The 14,659-nt window shown below is 49.5% G+C and overlaps 1 protein-coding gene across 1 annotated transcript; it reads right to left on the reverse strand.

The window, feature by feature from the left end:
- Nucleotides 1-3,129: 3,129 nt before the first annotated feature.
- On the reverse strand, nt 3,130-13,531 carry WNT9B (Wnt family member 9B). Its single transcript, XM_027701721.1, has 3 exons — nt 13,282-13,531; nt 5,615-5,880; nt 3,130-3,606 (listed from the first exon to the last, which is right to left on the reverse strand). Exons 1-3 carry the CDS (start codon nt 13,355-13,357, stop codon nt 3,130-3,132), a joined length of 819 nt encoding a protein of 272 aa, XP_027557522.1. The 5' UTR covers nt 13,358-13,531.
- Nucleotides 13,532-14,659: the final 1,128 nt, after the last annotated feature.

A 14,659-nucleotide genomic window follows, 5' to 3' on the forward strand; every position in this document is an offset into this window, starting at 1 on the left:
GATCTCCAGGAGGTGGCAGAAGAGCTTTGCTGAAGATGATGCTTGGTCTTGGCTTGGAAGAAAATACAATTCAAGCCTAAGGATACCAACAAACAGACCCAGGTTTTGCTCCCTGATCCCACAGAGACTCCCACCGCTGTCAGTTGAAGTGAATCACATTTTGGAATATCAACCCAATTAACCTCAAGTTTGGGTGATAAAACAGCCCTGGACAACTGAATGAAAAAGCAAACAAGCAAAACCACCAAGGTATCTGCCTCAAGCAAACTCTGTCACTCCTTTATCCAGATCATCATTCCTAAAACCCTTAGTGCTGAAGGACACCAAAAGGACTGACAGGAGTGTTGCCTCAAACCCAAAGTATGCTCCAGGCTTTTCCCCAGACCTCAAATGGGGCATTTTAAATTCTTTGTTTCCCATCAGTGTTCATTGTCTGGTTCCCAGACTGAGCAAGGCTGTGCTGCCTGGGGTAGACATGGGCTCTGAGTTAACCTGGCAGAGCAAAGCTGAGACCATCAGACATCCTGTCCAGACCTGGCTTAACAGCCAAATTTACTTCAGCCCAATGCCAAACCTCCATATTCCACAGAGCCCAAACCCACCCAAGGGGTACCAGAGAATGGACCATTCCTTAGGTCTTCTCCATATTCCCCCTTCCTTAAGCAGCTCTGAGCCATGCAGGGCAAGGAGCTTCAGGCCCCAAAGTCCCCTTTGGCGCACAAAGAAACTTAATTTTTCTCTGAAATATCTTTTTGCCCAGTTTTTATTGAGCAATTCCTGTTGAACTGCTCAAGTGCAGCTTTGATAAAAGCAAGAGGGCAGAGTGGTGTCTCCTCCACTTGCTTCCCAAAGAATGGGATCCAGCTGTGCTTCTCCCTCCTCCCAGTGAGTCCCAGTCCCTGTTTAAATGGGAAAGATCCATATAATGCCACGGGATGCCCAAATGGGATCCCTGTGGTGGGATCTTCCCTTTCTCTCTGATGCTGGACAAGCCCAGAGGTCTGTGGGGCAGAGGGTTTGGGATCAATAATGTAGAGCAGAGCGAGTTCCTTGGTCACTTCACCTATGATGCCAATTTTAGCTCATTTGGAAGCTTTTTCATTGAGTGCCCAACACTGAGACTCGTGGGAAGATTTCAATTCCAAAAGGATTAAAAGCAACATATAAATAATGGTCTGCTCTTGAGTGTTTAGGAGGTAAAAAAAATAAGGCTAATTAAGCCTATTTGCAGTATTATGTCTGTCATAAACACTTTAATTCAGTTCAAGTCAGCTTGAGCCAGAAAGGGGATAAAAAGGAATAAACCCTTTAAAAGACCTGTATCTGGGGAAAGGGAAGGTCTTGGTGGCCCCTGAACAGCCAGATCTGCTCTGAGACAGTTCTGTTCCAGCACCTGAGGGAGCAGAAATGAGAGTTGTAAAAAATAAAGGGGCAAACAATTCAAGGTGTGAGCACACACTCCTCCCTGAGAAGGGGCTGTTCAAATGGGTGTGAATGAAGAGCTGAGTCCAGCAGATCCACACTCCAGAGCTGGAGCACACAGCTGGCAGCTCACCACCTCCCAGGAGAACCCAATCCCGTGGAAAGCTCACCCAGCTCAGCCTATGGATGAGCCCATCTGGACAACCCAAACCAACATCTTCACCTTGCCAGTGAATCTGGACCTGAGCTCAAGGATTTCCACATTCCTTGCAGCACCACTCTGGCTGGTTTATCCCCATTGCCAAGGCTGAGCACACACAGCAGCTTTGCTATCTCAGGGACAGTCCAGAGCTGCTCACAGTAGGAACACTCTGCTGCTGCTGCAGGATTAGCCAGGAAAACCCCTGGAGTAGGAAAATGCACTGTCACAGAGCTGATCACCCAGAGAGGTTGTGCCACACACACTTACCTTTACCTGGGGGCTGGATCAGGGGATGCCTCATTGCCATTCCCAAAACTGCTCTGTAAACCACAGCCAAAGAGACTAAATAGGCTGTTTCTATTGTGTTCAACTTAAAGTCAACTGGGAAAACATGGCTTAAAGTCTGAATAGACTGTAACAGACTGTGCTCTCTCCCCCAGGTCACCTTCTGCTGTGTCACACGCAGTGTGTGGATAGATCCAACTTCTCAGGGCAGGGATTGTCATCTCATGACTTGCAAATTCTTCAGATGCCCCAATTCCCGTGGTTCCTAATTCCCTTTCAGAACTTTTACCCATCATTAGCACAGGGCAGGGCTGTGGGATGTGACACACCTTGGGCACCAGGCAGAGAGTGGTGAGCACAAGACAAGAAGGTGATTGATTGATTGATTGATTGACTGGGGGAGAGGGGAAAGAGAGATGTGTAATTGGCACCACTACCCTGGATCCACCACCACAAAATACCCCCTGTGAGGCTGCAGAGGGGGAACTTCACAGCCCTCCTGTGGCACATTCACTCCCACAGAGGCAGTTCCCGGCTCCTGTGTACAGCAAAGTCAAAATGTGGTTAAAATGCCCTTGGAGTCAAATGTCCAAACTACAGACCTGAAAGATGATGGACATGAGCTCCATTTGTTTGTAAACTGGTACTTCTGAGGCACAACTCTTGCATCAAAATGAGGTTGTTCAGCAGTGTGTCTTTGAGTTCACAGCAGAAAGGATCCAACCAGCTCCCGGGAACAGCACTGGGAATCCCCCGCTGCCAGAGTCTTTTTGCCTTGGTGCAGGAACACGGCTGTCTCTGCTACATCAGGATCCAGTCTCTGGTTTTACTGCCTCCTCAGTCCCTTAATTCTCTCCTCTCCAGGAACCAGGGCACAAGCCCTCAGTATCTCAACATCACCACCCCAAAATTAGTGCACCTGAGGGATGGAGGAGGAGAATATTCCTGAAGAGTAAAAATTTTAACTCAAGAGAGATATATGTCACTGTTTTAGTGTTTCTGCTGTCCCACATCCCCCCCTCTCCATTCCTCCTTCCTGATCTGACACCTGACAAAACCTCTGGTTTCCCCCGCTCCTGCAGGGGCTCTCCCCGGGCTGCAGGATGCCAACGCTGAGGACAAAGGAGCACTGCACATTTTTGGTGCTGGCCTTTGCCCTCACCCCGCAGCAGAGAATGGTGTCTCTGTCTCCTGGCAGCTCCCCTGGCCTCGTCCTGCCCCTACTGTTTGCAGCTGTACACCACCTCCTCCTGCATGCACTGCTGGCACTCCACGTAGCAGCACCACTGCACCTGGCAGTGGCAGGAGAAGGTGACCAGCCTGCTCTGGGTGTTGTAGCCTCTCCCGCAGCACATGCTGTCGCAGTTGCCCTCCCTGGAGCAGGTCCTCCCCGCGGTGCCCAGCGAGTATTTGCTGGGGCGGCAGAAACTGGGCGAGTCCTCCACGTACACGAGGTCGGTGGCGCGGGGGGCCGGGGGCAGCCGGGGGGAGTGGCCGTGCCGGGGGGGCCCTGCCAGCTCCGAGTGCCCCACGGCGTCGTTGGTGGTGCTGAACACCTTGACGGCGTCGTCGTAGCGAAGCTTCAGCAGCCGCCCGATCTCGTGGAAGGGCGAGAGCTGCTTCCAGCACGTCCGCACGGCGCAGGAGCCCGACACGCCGTGGCACTTGCACGTGGTCTTCAGGCCATTCTTCACTGCCTGAGGAGGAGAATCATAGAGTCATAGAGTCATAGAGTCAGTCGGGTTGGAAAGGACCTCTGAGATCATCAAGTCCAACCCTTGATCCACCGCTGCCGTGGTTCCCAGCCCATGGCACTGATGCCACATCCAGTCTCATCTTAAAAACCTCCAGGGACGGAGAATCCACCACTTCCCTGGGCAGCCCATTCCAATGGCTGAGCACTCTCTCTGTAAAGAATTTCTTCCTAATATCCAACCTAAACCTCCCCTGGCACAGCTTAAGACCCAGCCCTCTTGTCCTACTGCTGGTTCCTGGGAGAAGAGACCAACCCCCACCTGGCTACAACCTCCTGTCAGGGAGTTGTAGAGAGTGAGGAGGTCTCCCTTGAGCCTCCTCTTCTCCAGCCTCAACAACCCCAGCTCCCTCAGCCTCTCCTCACACCATTTGTGCTCCAGTCCCTTCCCCAGCCTCGTTGCTCTTCTCTGCACCTGCTCCAGCACCTCAATGTCCTTCCTGAACTGAGGGGCCCAGAATGGGATGCAGTACTCAAGGTGTGGCCTCACCAGTGCTGAGTCCAGGGCAAGAATCACTTCCCTGCTCCTGCTGCCACACTGTTCCTGATCCAGGCCAGGATCCATTGGCCTTCTTGCCCACCTGGGCACACTCTGCCTCCTGTTCAGCTTCCTGTCAATCCACACTCCCAGCTCCCTTCCTGCCTGGCTGCTCTCCAGCCACTCTGGCCCAGCCCGTGGGGCTGCAGGGGGTTGTTGTGGCCAAAGTGCAGGACCCGGCATTTGGCCTTGTTGAACCTCATCCCATTGGAATCAGCCCAACTCTCCAGTCTGTCCAGGTCCCTCTGCAGAGCCCTCCTGCCTTCCAGCACATCAACACCCCCCCAGCTTGGTGTCATCTGCAAATTTGTCAATGATACACTCGATCCCCTCATCCAGATCATCAATAAAGATGTTAAACAGAACTGGGCCCAACACTGATCCCTGGGGACACCCCCAGTGACCGGCTCCCCAGTGGATGCAGCTCCATCCCCACCACTCTGGGCCCGGTCATCAGCCAGTTCCTAACCCAGCACAGAGTGCCCCTGTCCAAGCTGTGGCTGCAGCTTTTCCAGGAGTGTGCCATGGGAGATGGTGAAGTGGTGGACTTTATCTGAGCCTAGTTCTGGGCAGAGGCAGAACCTCAGAGCACAGACAGCCTGCAAGGACTTCAGTTTTATTGGTATTATTTCTATTTTGTGAGGGAAAAAGTAATGGTAGTTTAAAAAAAACAGAAGCAGAGGGATGGCTACAGAGTTCACTGGTGAGCCAGAGAGTGGAAAGCCCGAATGAGAACAAACAGCTGAATACCAAATAAGTTCTTGCTAAGCCTATTTGGCCCAGTAGAAGTAAAAAAAAAAAAAATCCAAAATAGTATCTCCAGCATGGTATATTCAAATGAAGACAGTGCTCTGATTGAACAATGAACTGGACTCAGGAAATGGGAAACAGTGATAAGCCAGTAGCCTGTAGAGGCCAAATATGGAGGCCAATAATGCCAACAGAGGCCAAAATCCTCAATGTAATGGTCTCCCTGACCCAAACCTGTGACATGACGAGTTCCACAGCAAGTCACCAGCAGACTCATAAGTGACCTCTAGAGTGTCAGCCCTTACTCTGCCTTACACATCCCACCAGCTCTGAAGCTCTAGCTATTCACAGAGCTCCCTGTGGCTGTGGCACAGCCCATGGAGTCACTCAGCCACTGAATGTTACAGCTGTTCCTGGGCTGTGTGTTGCTGCCACGCAGCCCTTGGTACCACTAGAGGATACTCCTCTGCCTGTCAACATGCAGCTCCTCATACCAGAGTTCAGGAGACTTTCCAGGGAGTTCTCAGTGCCAGGACACACAGACAAACAGGTGTTGTTTGTGAGCAGGGGCAGGGAATACCCCCCTCACAAACAGCCTCAGCTGGGGATGGGTTAGAAGACTTGCACCATGGGTCGCTCCCATCCTGGCAGCGCGGGTCCTCACCTTGATGCCCACGTTGGTGTTGTGGATGTCCACCTTGGCCCGCAGGTCTTTGCCGATCCTCTTCTGCCCCAGGAACTTCTTGAGGAACTTGGTGCTGTACTTGAGGTTGTCCCCGCAGACCCCCCACTGCCAGGCCTTGCGGTTCTCCAGCCCCGGGGAGTCGTCGCAGGTGCAGCGCTCCATGCGCCCGGCGCTGCAGGCCCGCGCCAGCGAGTGCGTCAGGGCCGCCGAGGACACGGCGTACAGGAAGGCCGTCTCCTTGAAACCTGCATTGGGACAGGGCAGGGGCAGGGTGAGGTGTTCAGCCGCCCCCACTGGCTCTCCTGACTGCCCATGGACTAAAACAAAGCACGACAACTATAAACACAAAGAGACAAAATGTCGCAGGGTATCTTGTCGTGAGGCCTTGGTCCAGTGGGGGAAGAAAGACACACAAGACACACAAGGATGGTGAGACAAAGAGATGTCTGCCTGCTCAGCGCAGCAGGCAGCCTTTACTGAGCTTGCCAACTTCACACACAACACAAACATATTCCTACAACAACACCCAGGAATCCAAGCACCTGCACATTATCAAACCGTCTTAACCTTGTACTCCCTGCAACCCAAGGCCGTGTCCATGGAAACCATCTAACCAGCTCCACTGCTCCCATGGAACATGGCCTAACTTTTGCACTACCTCAAACTTTAATTGTGGGGCTACAACTTCACCCCACAACAAAACCCAGAGAGTGCGTGAGTGCCGCCGAGGACACGGCGTACGGGAAAGCCATCTCCTTAAAACCTGCACGGGACAAAAAACTGCTTAGCTGTGCTGCTTAGGTGAGCAAAATGGGTAATCTGGGTGTGGAAGTTAAAAGCTTTACATCTTTCAAAAACAAGAACAAATCTAAAAAGAAAAACCCCACCAAGCCCACACCAGGTGCTGTTCTTGCTTGTTGTTTCCTGTGTGCTGATTGAACTAATGGCTAGTCTGGATTTCTTCTGCAACCTTGAACTTCTAGAGGATAAAAATAGCCTAGAAAAGAGAAGACTAAGGGGAGACCTCATCAGTGTCTTCAACATTCTCATGAGGGGAAGCAGAGGGGCAGGTACCTATCCCTTTGTTCCTGTGACCAGTGACAGGACTCGAGGAAACAGCATGAAGCTGAGATGGGGGAGGTTTAGGTTGGATATTAGGAAATAGTTCTTCACCCAGAGAGTGGCTGGGCACTGAACAGGCTCTCCAGGGAACTGGTCACAGCACCAAGCCTGACAGAGTTCAAGAAGTGTTTGGACAATGCTCTCAGGCACGTGATGTGACTCTTGGAGTGTCCAGGAGTTGGACTCAATGATCCTGATGGGTCCCTTCCAACTCAGCATGTTCTGTGATTCTGTGATTCTGTGACTGGGACAGGGTAGGAGCAGGGCAAGGTGTTCAGCCATCTCTGCTGGCTCTCCTGACTGTCCGTGGACTAAAACAAAGCATGACACAAAGAGACAAAACCCAGCAAGGGACACAGAGAGGACGGGGCAGAGGGGAAGGCAGTCTCCTTAAAACCTTCGTGGGACAAGGATTAGGAGACGGCAAGAGCAAGAAAGGCAAAGTAATAAAAAGGTTGAAGACTCCCTCACTGGCTCTCCTGACTCCTCATGACTAAAGCCAAGCACAATAATCATAGATACAAAGGCGTGTGTGAGGGACATGGGACATGGCAGATGGGAAGGCAGTCTCCTTAAAACCTGCACACGAGAAGGACGGGGAGAGGGCAGAAGCAGAAAAGGCAAAATGTGGTGTTCAGCCACCTCACTGGTTCTCCTGACTTTGCATGGACTAAAAAACTAAGCACAATAATTACATTAATTATAAATACAAAGAGATTAAACTCTTTACTTGCACACCAATCTATCAGAGAAGCTCCACATCGTGTTTGAAGTAACTGGTGTAGTGACACCCCAGCCTCACCCCGTGGCTGTGACTGGTTCAATACAACTTCTCTGTGAGGGGCAGAGGAGGGGCAGGCCCTGAGCTCTGCTCTGTGTGACCAGGGACAGGACCCAGGGAATGGCCTGGAACTGTGTCAGGGCAGGGTCAGGTTGGATTTTAGAAAAAGGTTCTTTCTCCAGAGGGTGGTTGGGCACTGACCAGGCCCCTCAGGGCAGTGGTCATGGTCCCAGGGCTGCCAGAGCTCCAGGAGGGTTTGGATGACACTCTCAGGCACAGGGTGTCACTCCTGGGGATGGGCCTGTGCAGGGCCAGGAGCTGGACCCGATGATCCCTGTGGGTCCCTTCCAACTCAGCCTATTCTGTGACTCTGTGACATGGACAGGAGACCACTCATGGATCAAGGGAGGGATGGGAAAACATCCAACTGCAAAAAGCGACAGCCGTGAAACTCCGTTTGTGCTCACCCTCCCCACGGGCTGATGGGTGTGAATAGAGACTGGCACCGAAATCATGGGGGGGCCTAAAATCAGCAAATATGGAGTAGAGACTAGGAAAATATTTTGAAAATCTGACCTGTTACTCAAACATGTTTGTAATTGGGACTGTCATGGTGTTTCCCATGGAAAGATCCCGTGTGGTTTGGCTGGGAAGGGTCGCATGTTGAAGGACATCTTGGCAAGAAGGACAACTCTGCCACATGTGAGTGGGGTTTCTGAATTCCCTGTAAATGATCCACTCCCAATGACTGTAGGGTTGTGTTCTGAAGCTGTTCTCCTCCCAGAGGAGGCTTCTCAGGATTGGTTACAATCCCTGAGGTCGCGGTGTGACCATGACACACCAGGACATTTTAACCAGGAAACAAAGTTCCGGGACTGCATGAAAATTCAGCCTGGAGATGTGAGATCAGACAGGAATGGGAATGTTGATATGACACCCATGAGCTCCACAGAAGTTCCAGAAACTCTGATTGACACAAACCCAACCTAAATCCCAAAATAGTTTATTTACTTATTTATATTTACCTCTTTGTCTATTCAATCCTGGGGATAATCTTAATATTCTTTCAACAGTTCATTTGTAGAAAAGAAAACTATTAATGAGAAATTGTTTAACAAGTCCACAGTTCAGGAATTAGTGCAAGGAAGAGAGACGGGTGACTGATCAACAGCTCTGAGTGCAGGAATGGGTAAGATTAGCAAAAATAGAAAAAAATTGGTTTATGAAAAATAGAGCGCTGGTACATTGCAAGGAGGAAAACACATTGAAGCAAACAAATATTCCACATGAGAAAATTCCAAATTTCCTTCCACATCAGAAGGAAAATCTGTTTCCTCCAATAATGGAAGAGAGAGAGACAACCACGGAGACCTGATCTAGATTTACAGTTACCTGCTTGGAGCAGAGGTTGGAATTCACCTCTAGAATTCATCAAGTCCAACCTCAGATCTTTCCATTATTCTGTTCCCTCAAAGAATTCCCATCAAGCTGTAATAAGAGATCAGGCCACTGACTGCTGAGATCTGAGTAACACCACCACAAACGTGACCCGAGAACAGGACACGGAGCTCTCCTGAGAGTTGTCAGCCAGAAGAATGAGAAGTGTGACTGACCATGAGCACAGTGGAGAGGCTGCATTACCAACTTCAATAAACACTCCATAGGAGCTCTTTGGAATTGCAGAATTGCAGATAAAGATCCAGCAACAGTATGGACATGAGGGGAGAGTCAAAATATGGAGGAGATTAAGGAGATCAACCAACAAACTCCTTCCTGCCTCACCATCTTGGTCGCTGTAAGCACTGGGACAATAATTTGCGATTAGTCTCTCTGGTTGATGATGCTCTATAAAATTTCTCAGAGTACTGGAAAAACAATGAAAGGATGTCACCAAATCCATCAAAAGTTTTAGAAAAGCTGGTGTGGGATGCAGCCAGTACAGACTATGGACAGCAACATGGTGCTCACACATTTTCAACAGTGGCCAACCCACTCTAAAGAAGGAGTTAAGAGAGGGTGAAATATATTTGAGATCCTAAACCTGTTAAATCATTCCAGAAGCCAATCTCCAAATGTTTACCAGATTCCCAGTTTTCTCTCTGACACACTGATCCCAGAAGCAAGGAGAACTTTCCAGAAAGCCTTTCCTATCCCGTGTGAAGGCAGCAGTCCCCAGCAGCTCCTCAGCCCCTGCTAAATCTGGCTCTGTGGAACACCACACTGCTCCTGCTATTTCTGACCAGCAATGCTTTGGTTATCCTGTGGCACTCCATGGAAGTGCTGGCCAGCTCTCAGCCCACTGGAAATCAGAGACCATGGCTTGTGGTCAGGCCACTGCAGACAGCAAGGACTGCACATACCGAGCAGGCTTTCAAATCATCTACTTCTCCACCCCTCCCACCTCCTCCTAAGGCAGAGCTTCAACATCTCCAGGCTGCCAAATGCTTGTCCAAAAAGTCTGAGATGATTCCTTGTTCTTTGTCCTAAGGGATCGATCACCATTTAATGGTTAATTTACAAATCACGCGAGGAAAGGGAGAACTGAAAGGTCCTTCAGCCCCTGTGGAATAACAACGTGCAACAGAGCAGCAGCTGGATTTTCAGTAGGACACACCACAAATGGGCAGCAATCAGCTCCAATGAGCATGATTTAAGATCTGAGAGAGATTTCCCCATGTGTCCTGGTATCCCTCCTCCCACTGTGCCAAAGCAGCCTCTGTCACCAGAGCCAGCGGAGCCTGGAGCCGATGCCGGGCTGGCAGGACCCGCTTTGGGGATGAGTCACTCCCCTGACCCCACTGACTGCAACCAAATGGAATCTGAAACACTTGGGGCAAGGGGGAACATCTCCATGAGATGTGTTTGCTGGGCAGTTTGGTTGCAAACATCCAGCACAGAAGGAATTTCAAGATGCTGCAGCAAACCAGCCCCCTCGGTAGGACCTTGCAGGGGTCCAAGTCCTCCCCTGAGCTCTCTGGGAGGATTTCTGAGCTCAGCAGCCCATAAATACAGAGAGATGTTTGCTGCAATGGCACCACTGTTCTGAGTGTGGTGTGCTCCAGACCACAAGGAAAACTATAACAAGAGGAGTTCAGCCATGGGCTGGTTCTGCCAAAGGAAAGATGTTCATGGGCAATGATTTTTCAGTGCTGCAGTGAAGGTAAGTGAGTGTTTCAGAGCAAGTGGAGGAGGGAAAACAATCACATCAACAAACCAACCAACCAAACAAAAAAGAACTGTAGAAAGATTTAGGATGGAAGGATTCTCAAGGTCTTTAGCACAACCTCCTGCTCAAAACAGGGCTAACTCAGTGCCAGCTGCTCAGGTCTTCTCCAGCTGAGTTCTCAAAATCTCCCATGGTGGAAATTCCACATCTCTGAGCTACCACTCCACTGCTGTACCATTCCTAGATTCCTCATGACATCAATGAAACCACTGCCTGAAGGTCAAAGAATCCATCATGAGGCCAAGAAATGGATTGATGGATGGAAGGATTCCAGAGTGCTCATTTCCCAAGAAGGATTTTTTTGTGTGCCTGCATTTGAGCTCTTTGCTCAAATTTTATTTCTCTTCCCTGAATCACCATCTTGTTTGAGATGAAATTCTGTTTACCTGACCTCCAGCAACGTTTATGGCACTCCTGGGACACCAAATGACCATCAGTGCTTTACAAAGACACCAACTGCCACCATGCAACAGGACAGCTTGAAATGTCTCTCCAGAATCATTTTAAATCTAACTCTTACCATGGATTTTTAAGGAAGTGGAGAAGGAATGCAGAAGGATTTTGCATGGATCAGGGAAGAGTAATAGCTGTCTTAAGTGACAATGGTCACAGAGGAGTGGTAGGTTATGCAAAAGGAGTTTCCCAGTTGTATCCAGAGAAGTATCCAGAACAACAAATGGTGCAGACTGTGATTATAAATCTGGCATTTCAAGGACCAGAAAGCCCTTGGTCTTTTTGGTTTTTTCCCCATCTCTAGAAGCAGAAAAAACATTGATGATCCAAATCAGTCATAGCAGTTTGGGACTGCCAACTGAGTGTGGCTTTTCACCCCTCACAGCTCACTGGGACATGACCTTCTTCACTCTCTTGCACTTGTGAGACCTTTAAAGACTGTTCAAAGTGTGTATTTTTCTTTATGGCTTCTCTGGGACCATGGAGATATCAAATGATTTGATCATTCCTAAAACTCTTCAGCGAAAGGAGAGGAGTCCATTGTCTGACCAACAATTCCCAAGAGATTTCCAAGAAATGTGAGAAACAGACCAGAAGTGGCAGCTGAGAGTGTTCATGTTCTTTGTGAAGGAACCAAACTCCTTTGGAAGCTGAAGGAAAATGAGAACCAACAACTGCTCCCAACCAACTGTCCCCTCACCCAGGAAGGGCACCCAGCACACTTTGCTGTATTGAATCATCATTTGAGCCTTAAGATTGTGTAATAAAAGTTTTCAAACACTTCTCCTCATCTGCCGAAACAGGTTTTAAATTACGGGTGATATTTTATTTTGTCAGTCAGGAGTCCCTGGAAATGTTAAGGCTTGTCACCGCCAGATAATGAAATGTTTTGCAGCTACTTGAAGAGGAGGATTATTCAATTGTCATTTTCAAGTTCTTTGAGGTTGATGAAGGTGCAGGTGTCAAAAAAACACTCAAAATAATCACGAACAGCTTCTTCAAATAAAGAAATTTGCTTTTGTGTGCTAAAAAAAATCACAACAGAGTCTTGCAATGAGGTAAATCTGACCCTGTATGTGCTGGTTTAATAAAATATTAACTTCATATTTAATATAATAAAAATTGATAATTTTAAATGAAAATGTTAAAAATTTTCAATCCAAATGTTAATTAAAATTTGCATTTATTTTCATCAAATTTAATTTTGGCTTGTCTGGGCTCTTTTTAAAAAAACATTAAGTTGGTAAACATTATTAAAGGACTGAAACTCAGTAATTCTGAAGAATGAAGTTTAGTAAATGCCACTAAAAGTTATTGAAGGGCTGAAAGTCGGTAACACATAATGAGGCTTTGTTTGGATCAGGACAGGTTTAGCAAAGACACTTTTACTAAGAAATGGTTTCAGTGTCTGTCTTAATTCTATTTTTCTCAAGTTCTTATAATTTGAAGGATTTGTTATGCTCCCTCCTACCTCAAATAGAGAATTTAAGGGACATTTTCTTCCTCTAAAGCATTTTGGGGAACAGAAGCCAATGGCTCTTCTGTCCATTCTGAAATTCTACAAAAGCTCCAAATTTATGGGAAGGAGTCTTAGGAAAGATTTGACAACTTGCACTGAAATGCAGGTATAAACAGTCATGCTGACAAACAGAAAATAGGTATAAATTTTGTATCTGAGAATAACAAATATAAATATCCGAAGACCTAAAAAGAGTTTTTTCTTAAAACAGCCCTTGACATCAAGCCCTGCCCCTTTTTCCCACAGTATCACCCTGATTCCCAGCTGAGGAGAATGCTCAGCCAAGGGAACTCTGGACAAAAATCCACAAGCCAAGGGTGACAACTTCCTTCAACTCTCCAATGCGTGACAAACCATGCAGGAAACACGAGGACAAAGCTTATTTTGCTGCAAAGGGGCCCAACGCGCCCGTTCCTGGGTGAAATGGATGATCTGGGCACTCTGGGCACTCCCCGGTGCCAATCAAACCCCCTTGGCTTGGTTTGAGATGGACATTCCAGGGGCTGCAGCCCCGGGAGTTTCCCCATCAACCAACTACCTTGTACCTCTCTTGAGCAGGCTGGTCCTCCCCTCCAGGCTGCAGTTCCAGCGCTCGCTGCGGAACTGGAACTGGCACTCCATGATCCCCAGGCGGATGGAATCCCGCAGGGTCTCGGCCAGGCCCGGCTCCCGCCGGCACAGCCGCTTCTGCTTGCGGGACAGCTGGAGCAGGTCACACTGCTTGACGTGCACCCTGCCCTGGGCAGAGCCTGGCGACGGCCCCAGCGACGGGAAGTGGGTCAGGGCTTCCTTCCCGGTCAGGCTGAAAGGAAGCAGGAAAAGCAGAGGTTATGGATCCTTCGTGGTCACAGCACCGAGCCTGACAGAGCTCGGGGAGTGTTTGGGCAACGCTCTCAGACACGGGGTGTGACTCTTGGGGATGGGCCTGTGCAGGGCCAGGAGTTGGGCTGGATGATCCTTGTGGGTGCCTTCCCACTTGGCATATTCTGGGATTCTCTGAAGGCCAGGTTGGACAGGAGCTCTGAAAAACCTGCTCTGGTGGAAGGTGTCCCTGCCCATGGCAGGGCGTGGGGCTCAGTGGCTTTTAAAGGTCCATTCCAACCCAAACCATTTGGGGATTCTATGATGATTCTCAAATGGCAGCCATGGAAAGGTGATGGGAGGGCAGGATATTTGGAAAGCTGCAGCTCCTGGTACTTTACCAGCTCAGAAGATTAATCACTATAGATTAGATCTTGTATCCCATCTCCACCACACACCAAGGCAAAGTACCACAGTAATGCTGTGGGGAGGAAGGAAAAACACCTGTGTTGTCTCCAGCAACCCCAGGTGGGAAGGTTCTCTTGGCTCCGTGACAGGAATGAGGAGGGGACTGGAGCATCTCTTGGGAGCAGGGAAGGCTGAGGAAGCTGGGGCTGTTCAGCCTCCAGAGCAGACCCTGAGAGGGGCCCTCCCCAGGGTGTGTCAGGGGCTGCAGGGAGGGGGCAGAGGATGGCCCAGGCTCTGCTCGGGGGGCCCAGCAATGGCCCAGGAGGAACAGGCAGGAACTGATGCCCAGGAAGTTCCACCTGGACAGGAGGAAGAACTTCTTTGCTGGGCAGTGACCCAGCCCTGAACAGGTTTTCCCAGAGTGGGTGTGGACTCTTCCTCACTGGAGATATTCCAGACCCCTCTGGACACAATCCTGTGCCATGTGCTCTGGGATGGCCCTGCTGGAGCAGGAAGATGGGACCAGCCACAGTGGTCCTTTCCAACCTGATCCATTCTGGGATCCTGGGATCCTATGACACGTCTACACCCCTTCAGTTTGGTTTCCTTGCCAGTCACAGAGTGAGTTCCCAGTTCCTTCCAGTGTCCCATACAGAGATCCCGTGGTGCTGCAGGTCACAGCTCTCCAAAAAGCACTAACATGTCCTTCCCAGG

Source organism: Neopelma chrysocephalum, unplaced genomic scaffold (assembly GCF_003984885.1).
Source record: "Neopelma chrysocephalum unplaced genomic scaffold, ASM398488v2 Primary Assembly neopelma1_165, whole genome shotgun sequence".
NCBI classification, from domain to species: Eukaryota; Metazoa; Chordata; class Aves; order Passeriformes; family Pipridae; genus Neopelma; species Neopelma chrysocephalum.